Genomic DNA, 20,779 nt, shown 5'->3' on the forward strand with positions numbered 1-20,779 from the left:
TGCTTATCTGTTCTGAAGGATATAACAAAGGTAAATGGGGCTTCCCAGATGGTTTAGTGGTAAAGAATCCACCTGCCATGCAGGAGATGAGGGATTTGATCCCTGGGTCAGGAAGATCCCCTGGAGAAGGAAATGGTAACCCACTCCAGTATTCTTGCCTGGGAAATCACATGGACAGAGGAGCCTGGCAGGCTACAGTCCATGGGGTCGCAAAAGAGTCAGACACAACTTGCCAAATCAATAGCAAGAACAAACGTAAATATAAATTTTTCCTTGGGAAGGTGAGGAAAGGCTTCACCCAAGAAAGCAGCATTTGAGATTAATCTTGAAGGATGAAAGACAACAACTGCTAGCATTTGCCGAGTGCCTACACTGTGTTAGACACTATGCCAGGTGCACCTCATATTTTATAATGAAATTGTACAACTTATGCATTATTATTTCTTCTTACAAATGAAGAAATAAAGCTAATAAAAGTTAACTTCCCAAGGCGAAATATTATGACATTTACTGAGTATCATTTACTGAACTAGTTGCCAGACACAAATTTAATTCTCAAAACAAGCTTATGAAGTATGTATTGTTAACATTTTAAATAAAGAAACAGGCTCAGAAAAATTAAATAACTTGCATAGGCCAAGTAGGAATTATGAGGTTAAACCATAATTAGAACCAAAATCCATCTGACTCCACAGCCCAATAAAACTGGAAAAGGTCAGTTTTCATTCCAATCCCTAAGAAAGGCAATCCCAAAGAATGCTCAAACTACCGCACAATTGCACTCATCTCACACGCTAGTAAGGTAATGCTCAAAATTCTCCAAGTCAGGCTTCAGCAATACATGAACTGAGAACTTCCAGATGTTCAAGCTGGCTTTAGAAAAGGCAGAGGAACCACAGATCAAATTGCCAATATCCACTGGATCATCGAAAAAGCAAGAGTTCCAGAAAAACATCTATTTCTGCTTTATTGACTATGCCAAAGCCCTTCGACTGTGTGGATCACAATAAACTGTGGAAAATTCTGAAGGAGATGGGAATACCAGACTACCTGACCTGCCTCTTGAGAAACCTGTATGCAGGTCAGGAAGCAACAGTCAGAACTGGACATGGGAAGATGGAGGAGGAATAGGACGGGGAGACCACTTTCTCCCCTACAAATTCATCGAAAGAACATTTGAACGCTGAGCAAACTCCACAAAACAATTTCTAATCACTAGCAGAGGACATCAGGCGCCCAGAAATGCAGCACATTGTCTTCGAAAGGAGGTAGGACAAAATATAAAGATAAAAAGAGAGACAAAAGAGCTAGGGACGGAGACCCGTCCTGGGAAGGGAGTCGTAATAGAGGAAGTTTCCAAACACCAGGAAACCCTCTCACTGGCGGGTCTGGGGGAAGTTTTTGAATCTCAGAGGGCAACCTAACTGGGAGGAAAAATAAATAAAACCCACAGATTACATGCCTAAAAGCAACTCCCAGCAGAAAAGTACCCCAGATGCTTGCATCCGCCACCAGCAAGTGGGGGCGGAACGGAGAGGAGCGGGCGGCATTGCTTAGGGTAAGGACCGGGCCTGAATGCCCTGAGGGCAATCGGAGGGAGCTAACATGAGATAGCAACTTAAACTGTGGGATAGCAAGAGAGAGAGAGAAAATTAACCGGCGAAAAGCACGCTAACCGAACACACTGCCGGCCCATTGGCAGAACAAAAGAAAGACTGAGCAATTCCAGAGAAGAGCTAGCCGGCGGCGGACCAGCCCATCCCCTGCCGGAGGCAGGAGGCAGAGGGGAGGGGAAAGGGACAAACTCGGCCCCAGAGACGGCATCCCCTCTGCCGTCTGCAAACAGGCTCCCAGTTTCTAACCAAAGACATCCTGAGATTCTGGATGGTTGACATCTGCCAGGAGGGTCGTGGCTAGAGGCCAGCTCCCCAGAACAGACACAAGCCACACCCAACCTGCACACACGCACGGAAACTGAGGCTGGGACCACGGAGGGGATAAGGCGCACTGCACCTAGGGAGAGTGCGCTCGTCAAGCTCCTGGCTGCCTGAGCTGCTCGGGCCGGGGAAGGCACAAAACGCAGGCCCAACCGAGTCTGCGCTTTTGTGGAGTACCCGAAAACTGGAACAGCACGCAACGCAGGGCCCGCTCCCTATAGAGCAGCCTGGAGCCTGAGCAGTGTAGACGGGGAAAGCACACACGACCGCCACGAGCGGGGGCAAACCCACTGGCCTAAGACTGTGCGTGCTCCCCACACACGCCAGTGATATCTGTCTGCAGCTCCCCTCCCTCCCCGCAGCACGACTGAATAAGCAAACCTAAGCAAGAGACCACCTCCGCCCGCTTGCGTCAGGGCAGAAATTAGATACTGAAGAGACCTGCAAACAGAAGCCAAATAAACAAAGGGAACTGCTCCAGAAGTGACTGCTGCAACAGATTGAAATCCCTGTAGTTAACACCAACTACACCTGAAGGGGCCTACAGATATTAAGAAGTGTAAGCTGGAACAAGGAGCTATTTGAAACTGAACTGACTCCACACTGCCCATAAGAGCTCCAGAGAAATTCCTAGATATATGTATACTGTTTTTTTTTTTTAATTAAAAAAATTTTTTTTCTTTTTAGTTTTTTCTTTAATTTTTTAATTTTCTTTTAAAATTCCCTATTACTCCTCTATTACTCCTTAATTTTCATTTTCATTCTCATATATTTTTACTATTTTTTTAATTAAAAATTTTTTTTTTTTTTTTTTTTTTTTTCTTTTATTTTCTTTTAAAGTCCTCTATTACTCCTTAATTTTCATTTTCATTTCACTATAACCTTGCAAAAAAAAAAAAAAGACCCTATTTTTAAAGCAAACTTCATATATATTTCTTTAATTTTTTTGTGTTTTTGTTTTTAATATTGTATTTTTAAGAGTCTAACCTCTACTCTAGATTTTTAAACTTTGTTTTTCAGTATTTGATATCAATTTTGGATGTTTAAGAAATCCAGTATTCAGTACCCAGTACTGAGTACCCAGTACTCAGGAGTGTGATGATTACTCTCTCCCCCTTTTGACTCGCCTTTTTCTCCCCCAGATCACCTCTATTTCCTCCCTCCCCCTTCTCTTCTCAGTCCAATTCTGTGAATCTCTGTGGGTGTTCTGGGCTACGGAGAACACTTAGGGAACAGAGTACTGCATAGATCTGTCTCTCTCCTCTTAAGTCCCCCTTTTTCTCCTCCTGCTCATCTCTATCTACTTCCTCCCTCTCCTCTTCTTCATGTAACTCTGTGAACCTCTCTGGGTGTCCCTCACTGTGGAGAATCTTTTCACCATTAACCTAGAAGTTTTATTATCAGTGCTGTATAGTTGGAGAAGCCTTGAGGCTACTGGAAGAATAAGACTGAAAGCCAGAGGCAGGAGACTTAAGCCCAAAACACGAGAACACCAGAGGACTCCTGACTAGAGGGAACATTAAGTAATAAGAGATCATCCAAAAGCCTCCATACCTACACTGAAACCAACCACCACCCAAGAGCCAATAAGTTCCAAGCAAGTCATACCACGCAAATTATTCAGCAACGCAGGAACATAGCCCTTAGGGTCAACATACAGGCTGCCCCAAGTCACACCAAACACACAGACCCATCTCAAAACTCACTACTGGACACTCCACTGCACTCCATAGAGAAGAAATCCAGTTCTACACACCAGAACACTGATGCAATCTTCCCTAACCAAGAAACCTTGACAAGCCAATCATCCAACAACACCCACTGGGAGAAACCTCCACAATAAAAAGGAACCACAGATGACCAGAATACAAAAAGGCCACTCCAAACACAGAAATCTAAATAAGATGAAAAGGCAGAGAAATACCCAACAGGAAAAGGAACATGAAAAATGCACACCAAGCCAAACAAAAGAGGAGGAGATACGGAAAATACCTGAAAAAGAATTTAGAATAATGATAATAAAAATGATTCAAAATCTTGAAAACAAAATGGAGTTACAGATAAATAGCCTGGAGACAAGGATTGAGAAGATGCAAGAAATGTTTAACAAGGACCTAGAAGAAATAAAAAAGAGTCAATTAAAAATGAATAATGCAATAAATGAGATCAAAAACACTCTGGAGGGAACCAACAGTAGAATAACGGAGGCAGAAGATAGGATAAGTGAGGTAGAAGATAAAATGGTGGAAATAAATGAAGCAGAGAGGAAAAAAAAAAGAATCAAAAGAAATGAGGACAACTTCAGGGACCTCTGGGAAAATGTGAAATGCCCCAACATCCGAATCATAGGAATCCCAGAAGAAGAAGACAAAAAGAAAGGCCATGAGAAAATACTCGAGGAGATAATAGCTGAAAACTTCCCTAAAATGGGGAAGGAAATGCTCACACTAGTCCAAGAAAACCAGAGAGTCCCAAACAGGATAAACCCAAGGTGAAACACCCCAAGACACATATTAATCAAATTAATAAAGATCAAACACAAAGAAGAAATATTAAAAGCAGCAAGGGAGAAACAACAAATAACACACAAAGGGATTCCCATAAGGATAACAGCTGATCTATCAATAGAAACTCTTCAGGCCAGAAGGGAATGGCAGGACATAAAGTAATGAAAGAGAATAACCTACAACCCAGATTACTATACCCAGCAAGGATCTCATTCAGATATGAAGAATTCAAAAGCTTTACAGACAAGCAAAAGCTGAGAGAATTCAGCACCACCAAACCAGCTCTTCAACAAATGCTAAAGGATCTTCTCTAGACAGAAAACACAGAAAGGTTGTATAAACGCGAACCCAAAACAACAAAGTAAATGGCAACGGGACCATACCTATCAATAATTACCTTAAATGTAAATGGGTTGAATGCCCCAACCAAAAGACAAAGACTGGCTGAATGGATACAAAAACAAGACCCCTATATATGCTGTCTACAAGAGACCCACCTCAAAACAAGGGACACACACAGACTGAAAGTGAAGGGCTGGAAAAAAATATTTCACGCAAATGGAGACCAAAAGAAAGCAGGAGTCGCAATACTCATATCAGATAAAATAGACTTTCAAATAAAGGCTGTGAAAAGAGACAAAGAAGGATACTACATAATGATCAAAGGATCAATCCAAGAAGAAGATATGACAATTATAAATATATATGCACCCAACATAGGAGCACTGCAATATGTAAGGCAAATGCTAACGAGTATGAAAGGGGAAATTAACAATAACACAATAATAGTGGGAGACTTTAATACCCCACTCACACCTATGGATAGATCAACTAAACAGAAAATTAACAAGGAAACACAAACTTTAAATGACACAATGGACCAGCTAGACCTAATTGATATCTATAGGACATTTCACCCCAAAACAATCAATTTCACCTTTTTCTCAAGTGCACACAGAACCTTCTCCAGAATAGATCACATCCTGGGCATAAATCTAGCTTTGGTAAATTAAAAAAAACTGAAATGATTCCAGTCATCTTTTCTGACCACAATGCAGTAAGACTAGATTTCAATTGCAGGAAAAAAACTATTAAAAATTCCAACATATGGAGGCTAAATAACACGCTTCTGAATAACCAATAAATCATAGAAGAAATTAAAAAAGAAATCAAAATATGCATAGAAACGAATGAAAATGAAAACACAACAACCCAAAACCTATGGGACACTGTAAAAGCAGTGGTAAGGGGAAGATGCATAGCATTACAGGCTTACCTCGAAAAACAAGAAAAAAGTCGAATAAACAACCTAGCTCTACACCTAAAGCAACTAGAGAAGGAAGAAATGAAAAACTCCAGGGTTAGTAGAAGGAAAGAAATCTTAAAAATTAGGGCAGAAATTAATGCAAAACAAAAGAGACCATAGCAAAAATCAACAAAGCTAAAAGCTGGTTTTTTGAAAAGATAGACAAAATTGACAAACCGTTAGCCAGACTCATCAAGAAACAAAGGGAGAAGAAACAAATCAACAAAATTAGAAATGAAAATGGAGAGATCACAACAGACAACACTGAAATACAAAGGCTCACAAGAGACTACTACCAGCAGCTCTATGCCAATAAAATGGACAACTTGGAAGAAACAGACAAATTCTTAGAAAAGTATAACTTTCCAAAACTGAACCAGAAAGAAATAGAAGATCTTAACAGACCCATCACAAGCAAGGAAATCGAAACTGTAATCAGAAATCTTCCAGCAAACAAAAGCCCAGGACCAGATGGCTTAACAGCTGAATTCTACCAAAAATTTAGAGAAGAGCTAACACCTATCTTACTCAAACTCTTCCATAAAATTGCAGAAGAAGGCAAACTTCCAAACTCATTCTATGAGGCCACCATCACCCTAATTCCAAAACCAGACAAAGATGCCACAAAAAAAGAAAACTACAGGCCAATATCACTGATGAACATAGATGCAAAAATCCTTAACAAAATTCTAGCAAACAGAATCCAACAACATATTAAAAAGATCATACATCATGACCATGTGGGCTGTATTTCTAGGAATGCAAGGATTCTTTAATATCTGCAAATGAATCAATGTAATACACCACATTAACAAATTGAAAGATAAAAATCATATGATCATCTCAATAGATGCAGAAAAAGCTTTTGATGAAATTCAACATCCATTTATGATAAAAACTCTCCAGAAAGCAAGAATAGAAGGAACATACCTCAACATAATAAAAGCTATATATGACAAACCCACAGCAAACATTATCCTCAATGGTGGAAAAATTGAAAGCATTTCCCCTAAAATCAGGAACAAGATAAGGGTGCCCACTCTCACCACTACTATTCAACATAGTTTTGGAAGTTTTGGCCACAGCAATCAGAGCAGAAAAAGAAGTAAAAGGAATCCAGATAGGAAAAGAAGAAGTGAAACTCACACTATTTGCAGATGACATGCTCCTCTACATAGAAAACCCTAAAGACTCTACCAGAAAATTACTAGAGCTAATCAATGAATATAACTTGCATGATATAAAATTAACACACAGAAATCCCTTGCATTCCTATACACTAACAATGAGAAAACAGAAAGAGAAATTAAGGAAACAATACCATTCACCATTGCAACAAAAAGAATATAATACTTAGGAGTATATCTACCTAAAGAAACAAAAGACCTATACATAGAAAACTATAAAACACTGATGAAAGAAATCAAAGAGGACACAAACAGATGGAGAACTATACCATGCTCATGGATTGGAAGAATCAATATTGTGAAAATGAAAATTCTATCCAAAGCAATATAGATTCAATGCAATCCCTATCAAGCTACCAATGGTATTTTTCACAGAACTAGAACAAATAATTTCACAATTTGTATGGAAATACAAAAAACCTTGAATAGCCAAAGCAATCTTGAGAAAGAAGAATGGAACTGGAGGAATCAACCTGCCTGACTTCAGGCTCTACTACAAAGCCACAGTCATCAAGACAGTATGGTACTGGCACAAAGACAGAAATATAGATCAATGGAACAAAATAGAAAGCCCAGAGATAAATCCACGTACCTACGGACACCTTATCTTCAACAAAGGAGGCAAGAATATACAATGGAAAAAAGACAACCTCTTTAACAAGTGGTGCTGAGAAACCGGTCAATCACTTGTAAAAGAATGAAACTAGAACACTTTCTAACACCATCCACAAAAATAAACTCAAAATGGATTAGAGATCTAAATGTAAGACCAGAAACTATAAAACTCCTAGAGGAGAACATAGGCAAAACACTCTCCGACATAAATCACAGCAAGATCCTCTATGACCCACCTCCCAGAATATTGGAAATAAAAGCAAAAATAAACAAATGGGACCTAATGAAACTTAAAAGCTTTTGTACAACAAAGGAAACTATAAGCAAGGTGAAAAGACAGCCCTCAGATTGAGAGAAAATAATAGCAAATGGAGAAACAAAGGATTAATTTCAAAAATATACACGCAACTCGTGCAGCTCAATTTCAGAAAAATAAATGACCCAATAAAAAAATTGGCCAAAGATCTAAACAGATATTTCTCCAAAGAAGACATACAGATGGCTGACAAACACATGAAAAGATGGTCAACATCACTCATGATCAGAGAGACTCAAATCAAAACGTCAATGAGGTGACATTACACGCCAGTCAGAATGGCTGCTATCCAAAAGTCTACAAGCAATAAATGCTGGAGAGGGTGTGGAGACAAGGGAACCCTCTTACACTGTTGGTGGGAATATAAACTAGTACAGCCACTATGGAGAACAGTGTGGAGATTCCTTAAAAAAATGGAAATAGAACTGCCATATGACCCAGCAATACTACTCCTGGGCATACACACTGAGGAAACCAGATCTGAAAGAGACACGTGTACCCCAATGTTCATCGCAGCACTGTTTATAATAGCCAGGACATGGAAGCAACCTAGATGCCCATCAGCAGACAAATGGATAAGAAAGCTGTGGTACATATACACTATGGAATATTACTCAGCCATTAAAAAGAATTCATTTGAACCAGTTCTAACGAGATGGATGAAACTGGAGCCCATTATACAGAGTGACGTAAGCCAGAAAGATAAAGACCAATACAGTATACTAGCGGCATATATATGGAATTTAAAAAGATGGTAACAATAACCCTATATGCAAAACAGAAAAAGAGACACAGATGTATAGAACAGACTTTTGGACTCTGTGGGAGAAGGCGAGGGTGGGATGTTCTGAGAGAATAGCATTGAAACAAGTATACTATCAAGGTTGAAACAGATCACCAGCCCAGGCTGGATGCAGGAGACAAGTGCTCAGGGCTGGTGCACTGGGAAGACCCAGAGGGATGGGGTGGGGAGGGAGGCGGGAGGGGGGATTGGGATAGGGAATACATGTAAATCCATGGCTGATTCATGTCAATGTATGGCAAAAACTACTACAATATTGTAAAGTAATGAGCCTCCAATGAATAAAAATAAATGGAAAAAATAAGTAAATAAAATAAATCACATGTGCTAAAAAAAAAAAAAGAAAAAGAACTGGACATGGAACAGCAGACTGGTTCCAAATAGGAAAAGGAGTACGTCAAGGCTGTATATTCTCACCCTGCTTATTTAACTTATATGCAGAGTACATCATGAGAAATGCTGGGCTGGAAGAAGCACAAGCTAGAATCAAGATTGCCAGGAGAAATATCAATAACCTCAGATATGCAGATGACACCACCCTTATGGTAGAAAGTGAAGAGGAACTAAAAAGCCTCTTGATGAAGGTGAAAGTGAAGAGTGAAAAAGTTGGCTTAAAGCTTAGCATTCAGAAAACTAAGATCATGGCATCTGGTCCCATCACCTCATGGGAAATAGAGGGGGAGACATTGGAAACAGTGTCAGACTTTATTTTTGGGGGCTCCAAAATCCTTGCAGATGGTGACTGCAGCCATGAAATTAAAAGACATTTACTCCTTGGAAGGAAAGTTATGACCAATCTAGAGAGCATATTAAAAAGCAGAGACATCACTTTGCCAACAAAGGTCCGTCTGCTCAAGACTATGGTTTTTCCAGTGGTCATCTGTGGATGTGAGAGTTGGACTGTGAAGAAAGCTGAGCACCGAAAAATTGATGCTTTTGAATTGTGGTGTTGGAGAAGACTCTTGAGAGTCCCTTGGACTGCAAGGAGATCCAACCAGTCCATCCTGAAGGAGATAAGTCCTGGGTGTTCATTGGAAGGACTGATGTTGAAGCTGAAACTCCAGTACTTTGGCCACCTCATGCGAAGAGTTGACTTGTTGGAAAAGACCCTGATGCTGGGAGGGATTGGGGGCAGGAGGAGAAGGGGACGACAGAAGATGAGATGGCTGGATGGCATCACCAACTCGATGGGCATGAGTTTGAGTAAACTCTGGGAGTTGGTGATGGACAGGGAGGCCTGGCGTGCTGCAATTCATGGGGTTGCAAAGAGTCGGACATGACTGAGCAACTGAACTGAACTGATACTATACTAAGATACATTCGTGTGTTTGAAACAGATGACAATGATAATAATAAGCTATTTGTTGACGAATTAATAAGACATTGTGATAAATACTCTATATGCATTATTTCATTCAATCCTGACAACATCCGTATGATTGTTTTCCTTTTTACATACAAGAAAGCTAAAAACCAGAGATAATATATGACACAAGGACATATAGTTATTAAGAGTTGGAGAAGACCTTCATGAGGATATTATGTCTGACTCCAAAAGCTGAAGATAAGTATAACTACTGCAATGCCCATATAGAATAAAGAGTTTAAAAAATATCAAGGAAAGATATTCTAAGTAGTAAGAACCATATAACCAAGAACCTGAGAGAGAAACTAGAAAGTACATACAAGAACTTTCTATGTAATTCAATACCAGCTCTGTGTGAGAGATAAGCACTCCCAAGAGCCACAAATAAACTCTTTTGATCTGCTCTGTCCAATACAGTAGCCACTAGTCATCCTTGCCAACTGAGCATTTGTAATGTAACTAGTCCAAATTGAGACATGCTATAAATGTAAAATACACACTAAATTTCAAAGATTTACAAGAAAGTGAAATAACTCACTAGTTTTTTATGTGTAATTATATATTGAAATTTCAATGATGTAGAAGCTTTATACCGTCAGCAAAAATAAGACAGGGGCCTGATTGTGGCTCAGATCATGACCTGCTTATTGCCAAATTCAGACTTAAAATGAAGAAAGTAAGGAAAACCAGAAGACCATTCAGGTATGACCTAAATCAAATCCCTTACGATTATACAGTGGAAGTGACAAATAGATCCAAGGGATTAGATCTGATAGAGTGCCTGAAGAACTATGGACAGAGGTTCATGACACTGTACAGGAGGCAGTGATCAAGACCATCTCCAAGAAAAAGAAATGCAAAAAGGCAAAATGGTTGTCTGAAGAGACCTTACAAATAGCTGAGAAAAGAAGAAAAGCTAAAGGCAAAGGAGAAAAGGAAAGATATACCATCTGAATGCAGAGTTCCAAAGAATAGCAAGGAGAGATAAGAAAGCCTTCCTCCGTGATCGATGCAAAGAAATAGAGGAAAACAGTAGAATGGGAAATACTAGAGATCTCTTCAAGAAAAATGAGAGATACCAAGGGAACATTTCATGCAAAGATGGGCACAATAAAGGACAGAAATGTTAAGGACCTAACAGAAGCAGAAGATGTTAAGAAAAGGTGGCAAGACACAGAAGAACTATACAAAAAAATCTCGGTGACCCAGATAACCACGATGGTGTGATCACTCACCTACATCCAGACATCCTGCAATGCAAAGTCAAGTGAGCTTTAGGAAGCATCACTACAAACAAAGCTAGTGAAGGGGATGGGATTCCAGCTAAGCCATTTCAAATCCTAAAAGAGGATGCTGTGAAAGTGCTGCACTCAATATGCCAGCAAATTTGGAAAACTCAGCAGTGGCCACAGGACTGGAAAAGGTCAGTTTTCATTCCAATCCCAAAGAAAGGCAATGCCAAAGACTGTTCAAACTACTGCACAATTGCACTCATCTCACACGCTAGCAAAGTAATGCTCAAAATTCTCCAAGCCAGGCTTCAACAGTATATGAACCAAGAACTTCCAGATGTTCAAGCTGGATTTAGAAAAGGCAGAGGAACCAGAGATCAAATTGCTAACATCCACTGGATCATAGAAAAAGCAAGAGAGTTCCAGAAAAACATTTACTTCTGCTTTACTGACTATGCCAAAGCCTTTGACTATGTGGATCACAACAAACTCTGGAAAATTCTTAAAGAGATGGGAATACCAGAACACCTGACCTGCCTCCTGAGAAATGTGTATGCAGGTCAGGAAGCAACAGTTAGAACTGGACATGAAACAACGGACTGGTTCCAAATCGGGAAAGGAGTACATCAAGGCTCTATATTGTCACCCTGCATATTTCACTCATATATAGAGTTCATCACGCAAAATGCCGGGCTGGATGAAACACAAGCTGGAATCAAGATTGCTGGGAGAAATATCAATAGCTTCAGATATGCAGACGACACCACCGTTATGGCAGAAAGTGAAAAGGAACTGAAGAGTCTCTTGAGGAAAGTGAAAGAGGAGAGTGAAAAAGTTGGCTTAAAACTCATCATTCAAAAAACTAAAATCATGGCATCTGGTCCCATAACTTCATGGCAAATAGATGGGGAGACAATGGAAACAGACTTTATTTTCAGACTTTATTTTCTTGGGCTCCAAAATCACTGCAGATGGTGACTGCAGCCATGAAATTAAAAGACACTTGCTCCTTAGAAGAAAAGCTATGACAAACCTAGACAGCATATTAAAAAGAGACATATAAAAAATAGTTACTTCACTGACAAGGTCTATCTAGTCAAAGCTATGGTTTTTCCAGTAGTCATGTATGGATGTGAGTTAGACCATAAAGAAAGCTGAGTGCTGAAAAATTGATGCTTTTGAACTGTGGTGTTGGAGAAGACTCTTGAGAGTCCTTGGACTGCAAGGAGATCAAACCAGTCCATCCTAAAGGAAATCAGTTCTGAATATTCACTGAAAGGACTGATGCTGAAACTGAAGTTCCAATACTTTGGCCACCTGCTGAGAAGAACTGACTCATTGGAAAAGACCCTGATGCTGGGAAGACTGAAGGCAAGAGAAGGGGATGACAGAGGATGAGATGGTTGGATGGCATCACCAACTTGATGATAATGAGTTTGAGCAAGCTCCAGGAGTTGGTGATGGACAGGGAAACCTGGCATGCTGCAGTCCATGGGGTCACAGAGTTGGACACAACTGAGCAACTGAACTGAACTGACATATTGAAATAACATTTTTAATATATTTGGTAATGTAACATGCATTATTAAAATTAATTAATTATTTTTTAAATGGGTTACAATAACATTTAAAAATTACTAATGTGGCTCCTATTGCCTTTCTATTGGATGGCACTGCTAGACACCATCTTCCAAATCTATCTGAATTCTTTCCACTCCTTTTCATCTCTACTGCAATAACCCTATTCTGGACCCCTTGATCTTTTGGTAGTACCACAACACCCTAAGTATTCCCTGTGTTTTTACTTGTTTGCTTCCAATGTATTCTCTCTATAAGAGCCAAAATAGTTTCTTTAAAAATAATTTAATCATGTTATCCTCCTGTTGATAAATTGTCCAATGACGTCCCACTGTACTTTAAATAAAATTCAAACTTCTTACCACAGCCTCCAAAGCCCCCATATAACTTCAGCCCTGACTAACTTTCCAAAGTCAACTTGTACCACAGTGCTGGTCTCCTCTCAGTTTTTTTTAACATACCAAGTTTCTTCCTAACTTAAGACCTTTGCACATGCCATTATTTCTACCTGAAATGCTCTTTCCCTCACTCTTTCCACAGCTAGCTTTTCTCCTTTCAGGTCTTGACTTAAGACCTTCCCAAAGAGACACTCCCCAACCACACTGCTGAAACATGTTTCTTCCCTTAGTCACCACAATTTGAAATTATGTGTGTGTGTCTGTGTTCTTGTTTTATTTAACAACTAACTCCCCCACTAGAATGTGAGCTCCATGAGGGCCGCGGACAATATGTAATTCAACAAACCCTGAATCTACTGGTAGGCACTCAACTTAAATGAATAAATGACCAATATAATGAATGTCACTACTAAAGTAATTTTGAAATAAATATAAAAGCATACTAATAGAGATTAGTATATGAATTAATTCTAATTTTTGTAGAATTGTTTGGTCTACTATCATTTATAATATTAAGCAAACTAATCTTTGGCAACTAAATGTAATGCTCAGATGCTTAATTATTCTAAGGCAACAAAAATATTTAAGAAAAATCTTATTTTGGATTCAAGAACTTGCACTGTTAACAATACTTATAATATTGGCATTCCACGTAGTCTAAACTATGCCATAAATACGATAACAAATCTTTAAATATTTTAGTCAGGGACAGTCTCCCTTTGTATAGTCTCATCCCACTCCAAATTATTTTCCATACTATTGGATGGAATTATGTTTTCATAAAATCTTTCAGACCAATCGACATCTCAAGAGGATGAATTAAAAACAAAATATCAAATCTAACATTTCAAAATCTTTTGAGGAAAAAATACCAATATCAAACAGAATATCAATGATAAATCATCCCTGATCCATATAGAAATGAATAAAAAATATCCATATAGAAATGCACCAAGAAAATGGAGGTGAAAGGTAACCACAAATGTCTTACTCTTCCACTAACTTCAGTTCAAAGTCAAATTCTACTTATTACAAATGTACAGCACAGTGATCACAGAACATTAACAGTTGTCAAGTGCCGAGAAATTAGTTCTTCTGTACTAGAATGTCAGAAAGTACATTTTACTTTACATTTTACTACTAAAGGCTTTAATAATAAATTTTTTGAGAAAACTCCAAATTTATTCTACTATCAGAGGTTCACTCTATGATGGTGATATTTCACTTCAGCTAATTATTGATTTTAACACTGGAGCAATCATCCTAAGTATATTCAGTTCACTCAAGATAAACAAATATCATCTATATATAGAGAGAAGTCACCATCGTCATAAAATTAGAATATTACAGAATATTACATTACCTGTCTGTGAGAGGTTGGGAGGGCATTCTTTTACTCAATGATGGAAGATCCAGAGAATCTGGTTTCTTATCCATTCTGCAACATGCTTGGATATTTAAGTATTTAAATATGTGTACTTTACCTTTTAAACATATCTGTCAATAAATAATAGAGTAAGATTATAGTTCCAAATATAAAGTCATTTACCAATTTATTAATAAATTTTAATAACTTCAAATTACTCTGAGATATAACAATCATGATAGATACTTTACATATCTAAATACTTCATACTTTGGACACTAGGTGAAAAAATCTGACAGCACTGACAATAACTAAAACTATTGTGGTCTCTGTTCTTATTAGAAAAAACTAAGTCAATTTTTCTGTATTTCCCTGAACTATTTTGTTAAAAGCACAATGTACAAACCGCTAAACAATATAAAATTTATAATTCATAAAAGTTGCCTTCACTAGAAAAAATGCTGCTGCTGCTGCTGCTGCTGCTAAGTCGCATCAATCATGTCCAACTCTGTGTGACCCAAGACGGCAGCCCACCAGGCTCCCCCGTCCCTGGGATTCTCCAGGCAAGAATACTGGAGTGGGTTGCCATTTCCTTCTCCAGTGCATGAAAGTGAAAAATGAAAGTGAAGTCGCTCAGTCGTGTCCGACTCCTCATGACCCCATGGACTGTAGCCCACCAGGCTCCTCCGTCCATGGGATTTCCCAGGCAAGAGTACTGGAGTGGGTTGCCATTGCCTTCTCCAGAAAAAATGAAAAGAAATATATTCATTGTAGTGGTAAGAACAGAAGAAAAATAAAAAAACAACCCATGTAATTCTTTAAAGTAACCTCATCAGAACCACTAAGTCTAAACACTGCAAGAAAGTTAATCAAATGAATGCAAATACAGGATAAATTTGTTGAAAGGTGTGATGGTAAGCCACTTAAAATAAAACAAAACAAATTTTTAAATGGTCAATTCAACTAATATAATATCCAGGAAAATTATTTTCATTGGTAATAAAGAAAAAGAATAATGAGGGGGAAAATACTGTGTGAAAGAAAGTATTTTATATAAAAAGATAGACTAATGAGCAGTAGGGAAACAATAAGTTGGCTTTACAAAGGATAACTGCAGTCACCATAAATGTTATCAAATAAATATTTCTCAAAATTTAGAATAGAAAATGTTGTTTTATGGAGGCACATAACCTAGCAACACACAGAAACAATCAATAAAGAAAAAAATAGAAATAGCACATTAAAACGTAATTATCATTCCAGGTAGAAAGAAGAAACGGTTCTTAGATAAATCTAATAGATACCAGATCTGACCTGACCATTGAAAAATTTCATTTAAAAGGAAAATGTAAACCATTTGTGCTTTAGAATATAAATATATTACCAATTAAAATGTATCCTATTATCCATCCAAATTTGTAAAAATTATCTATTTCCAAATTAAATGCTGATAAATTACTTTTGTAAATTTAATTTATATAATCATAATTCACATAGTTTTAAAATTAAAGAGAATTATAAAACAGCTAACAAAAAATTAAGCCCCTCTTCCACTCCTTTCAATTTCTAAGACCCAGTCCCCACATTTAACTCTTTCAGTTGGTTTCTGCTTTTTACCTTCATATTTATAAATAACATGGTTCTAGTGGTATTTTTTATTTTTCAATTATAGATTTTATTTATCAAGGTCTTACTAAGGAACATGAGGACTTAGATTTCTTGTGTTATCACTACCACTGACATACCAGATAGATGGGCCCCAGGCTGAACAGCTGAAATCTGTCCCCTGTGGACAGATACTTCAAGATAAAGATAACGGCAGGAACAAGGAGGAGCTGAGTTCTGCTTGAACTTGGATAGAAGATAAAGAGACCACATATTTCTCATTCTTAAGGTCAAAGAGGCTTCTCTGACTACACATGTGCAGAAAGGTTCCTCAGTAGATCAGAGAAGGGAGGGGGCACCAGACCATAATATGCTCTTCTTCCCAGAAGCCCTTGCCTTGGAATCCATCTTGGCTAAGAGATGCACACACACACACACAGGGGAGGACCCTGAGTTAAACCAAATAGGAATTCAGAGCCAGGCAAAAGCAAGATGACTGGCCAAAGGAGACTTGGAAAAAGTGCCCTATATGAATGATTTAGGGCTGGTGTGCGCCTCCTCACTGGTGGGGGGGGGGGAGCAGGGCGGGGGTGCTCGGGGTCTGCCACACACACTTTCTCTCCAGGTATGTATCTCTGCCTTGCTTCTGTCTTAACTAAACAAACTGTTTCTCTGTGTGCTCTCCAACTTGTGTGTGTTAGTCACTGAGTTGTGTCCAACTCTTTGCAACCCCATGGACTGCACCCCACCGGGCTCTTCTGTCCATGGACTTGTCCAGGCAAGAATATTGGAGTGGGTTGCCATACCCTTCTCCAGGGGATCTTCCCCACCCAGGAATCGAACCTGGGTCTCCTGCATTGCAGGCAGATTCTTTATCGTCTGAGCCACCAGGGAAGTGCTATGTCTCTAATAAAAAACTATGTATCTGTTTTTCCAGTTTTTGCCTCCTTGAAACATTCTTACTTTCAAACAAGGGCAAGAGCCAGGGAAATTTTGCTTCTAGCCTCTAGACAGAGGTTCAATTCCTAGACAGGGAACTAAGATGTTGCTTCAAGCCACTGCTCACTGCCATCTGCATGAGATCACCACCACTATCACATATAATCAAACCACCATATTCACATCACCAATCCCTATCAACTCATATAAACATACTTCCTTCCTCTTCAGAAGCATAACATAATGGTTGGAACATGAAATCTGGAGTTAAGATTGCCTTGGTTTGAAACCAGGCTCCCCACATGCTAGTCATGTGACTTTGGACATGACAGGAAACAGCTACAGCTCTGTTTTCTCTTATATAAAATGAAGTATAATGACAGTATCTATTTTATAGGGTTGCTGTAAGAAATGAGTGAATGCATGTAAATCATTTTCAATACAGTGCTTAGAGCATGGTAAGTGCCATATAAATCTTTGATATTATTACATCTATGTCACAATTTTTCATTATATCAAAATCTTGTATTTACAACAATATGACTAAGAAAGCAGTCACAGATGGACCACAGAGGTTAGATTCATTTCCTAAGTTTTTATTTTTCCTAAAGCGACTACTTGTCCCATTTTTCTACTTTGTTTAATTTTCTGATGTGAAGAACTGACTCATTGGAAAAGACCCTGATGCTGGGAAAGACTGAAGGCAGGAGGAGAAGAGGATGAGATGGTTGGATGGCATCACCGACTCAATGGACATGAGTTTGAGTAAGCTCCGGGAGTTGGTGATGGACAGGGAAGCCTGGTGTGCTGCAGCCCATGGGGTCGCAGAGTCGGACATGACTGAGCAACTGAGCTGAACTGTTAATTTTCTGTGTGCCTACTACTAATTCATTCCTGACTCTGACAGAAGGGCAAAATGTCTCTCCATATTGATAAATACATCAAGTCAGCTATCAACTTCTTTATTGTTTTTCTATTTTCTTTTGGGAGACAACCCTTTCCCCACCAAACTGATTGGTTGCTAGACTCTAGGTCCATGCATATCAACTTCTTTATTGTTTTTCTATTTTCTTTTGGGAGACAACCCTTTCCCCACCAAACTGATTGGTTGCTAGACTCTAGGTCCATGCATACCAGTCTGTCTTAGACATGAAGAATTCTTCTTAATTTGTTCCTTCATTTTGATATAGTACACCCTCTACCGGCTTTCTAGTCAAGTGTGCAGGAGAGCTAAAATTTCTGAGATCTATCTTACAATTGACTGATAGTTTGACTTTACAAATTTGAGAATATTCCTTCAGTCACTGAAGGCATCATTCTAACATCTTCTAGTTCCCCATGCTGCTGCTAAGAAGTCATTCTGATTACCACCGCTATGAATGTGACCCATTTTGTCTTCATGGAAGCCTTTCAGTCTCTGCTTTCATGTTAGAAATTATTTCTACAATGTCTAGTGATCCATGGATGTCTGTTCATTTTCAAAAGAAAAATGATAAGAAGTCAAATGGAAGCTCTGTGTAAGAAGGAGAAGTTTATCAATGATCAGCCCGTGTCTAGAGAACAGATTGTGACTGTACACTGCTTCAGGGGACTGCCAATGATCAGTATACCTACAGGTCTTTTCTCATAGTTCAATCAGTCTACCAAGAGAGAAATCATCCATCCTAAGTCACACGAGAGACACTGTAAGCATTCTGGGAGCCAAGCAAGAGAAGTCTACTGACACTCCCAACATTCAGTATATATGCATTCAGTATTGTCAATATGGGATCTCATTCGTGCCCATAGCTGTACCTGCAGCCCCTAACTCTGGTTGAGTCTCTCTAGAGCTGTGCTATCCAATATAGTAATCACTAGCCACATGTGGCTATTTAATCTAAATGAAACTAAAAATGAAATAATTCAATCACACTATATACTTTCAAGTGCTCAATAGCCACTTGTGGCTACCATATAGGACAGTACAAATATAGAACATTTCCATCATTACAGCAAGTTCAAATAGAGAGCACTGCTCTAAAGAGTAAACTCCAGGCTTATGCTGAGGGAAGGAATGATACTCATTTCGCTGATGAGCTGAGGAAGAGAATCTGAAAGAATTCACCTACTCCTCAGAGTAAACCCGAGGTTTCTGCAAAGGCAAGGGAGGGGAAGTCATGTAGCTGCAAACCTAAGGGCAAAATCAGTGCAAATTTAGGCCTGTATTGTTGAATATATAAACAACTAGTCATGTAAAATTATTGAAATTTCAATTAATAAAAATAAAATTAAAGTGAAAATTTTGTTCCTTAGTCACACTAGCCATATATCAAGTACTCAATAGTAATAGAAGAAAACAACAGAATGGGAAAGGCTAGAGATCTCTTCAAGAAAATGAGAGATACCAAGGGAACATTTCATGTAAAGATGGGCACAATAAAGGACAGAAATGGTAAGGACCTAACAGAAGCAGAAGATATTAAGAAAAGGTGGCAAGAATATACAAAAGAACTATACAAAAAAGATCTTAGTGACCCAGATAACCACGATAGTGTGAACGTTCACTCACCTACAGCCAGACATCCTGCAATGCAAAGTCAAGTGGGCCTTAGGAAGCATCACTACAAACAAAGCTAGTGAAGGTGATGGGATTCCAGCTGAGCCATTTCAAATCCTAAAAGATGATGCTGTGAAAGTGCTGCACTCAATATGCCAGCAAATTTGGAAAACTCAGCAGTGGCCACAGGACTGGAAGAGGTCAGTTTTCATTCCAATCCCAAAGAAAGGCAAAGCCAAAGAATGTTCCAACTACTGCACAATTGCACTCATCTCACACGCTAGCAAAGTAATGCTCAAAATTCTCCAAGCTAGGCTTCAACAGTACATGAACTGTGAACTTCCAGATGTTCAAGCTGGATTTAGAAAAGGCAGAGGAACCAGAGATCAAATTGCCAACATCCATTGGATCATAGAAAAAGCAAGAGAATTCCAGAAAAACATCTACTTCTGCTTCATTGACTATGCTAAAGCCTTTGACTGTGTGGATCACAACAAACTGTGAAAATTCTTAAAGAGATGGGAATACCCAGACCACCTGACCTGTCTCCTGACAAACTTCTATGCAGGTCAAGAAGCAAGTTAGAAACGGACATGAAAGAGTGAACTGGTTCCAAATTGAGAAAGGAATACATCAAGGCTGTATATTGTCACCCTGCATATTTCACTTATATATGGAGTACATCATACAAAATGCTGGGCTGGATAAAGCACAAGCTGGAATCAAGATTGCCAGGAGAAATTATCAATAACCTCAGACATGCAGAAGACACCATCATTATGGCAGAAAGCGAAAAGGAACTGAAGAGCCTCTTGAGGAAAGTGAAAGAGAAGAGTAAAAAAGCTGGCTTAAAACTCAACATTCAAAAAACTAAAATCATGGCATCCAGTCCCATCACTTCATGGCAAATAGATGGGAAAACAATGGAAACAGTGACAGAATTTATTTTCTTGGGTTCCAAAATCCCTGCAGATGGTGACTGCAGCCGTGAAATTAAGATACTTGCTCCCTGGAATAAAAGCTATGACATACCTAGACAGCATATTGCAGAGAAGGCAATGGCACCCCACTCTAGTACTCTTGCCTGGA

General features: G+C 38.8%; 1 protein-coding gene across 6 annotated transcripts in view; it reads right to left on the bottom strand.

Moving 5' to 3' along the window:
• The window catches only part of LRCH2 (leucine rich repeats and calponin homology domain containing 2), a 122,087-nt gene that overhangs the window by 56,139 nt on the left and 45,169 nt on the right, over positions 1-20,779 (bottom strand). For all 6 annotated transcript variants that reach the window (XM_070462239.1, XM_070462237.1, XM_070462240.1 and 3 more), the window contains exon 6: positions 14,608-14,741. In XM_070462239.1, the coding sequence (XP_070318340.1) occupies positions 14,608-14,741 (134 nt within the window). The remainder of the gene's footprint in view (positions 1-14,607; positions 14,742-20,779) is intronic.

Source organism: Odocoileus virginianus, unplaced genomic scaffold, assembly GCF_023699985.2.
Source record: "Odocoileus virginianus isolate 20LAN1187 ecotype Illinois unplaced genomic scaffold, Ovbor_1.2 Unplaced_Scaffold_1, whole genome shotgun sequence".
NCBI classification, from domain to species: domain Eukaryota; kingdom Metazoa; phylum Chordata; class Mammalia; order Artiodactyla; family Cervidae; genus Odocoileus; species Odocoileus virginianus.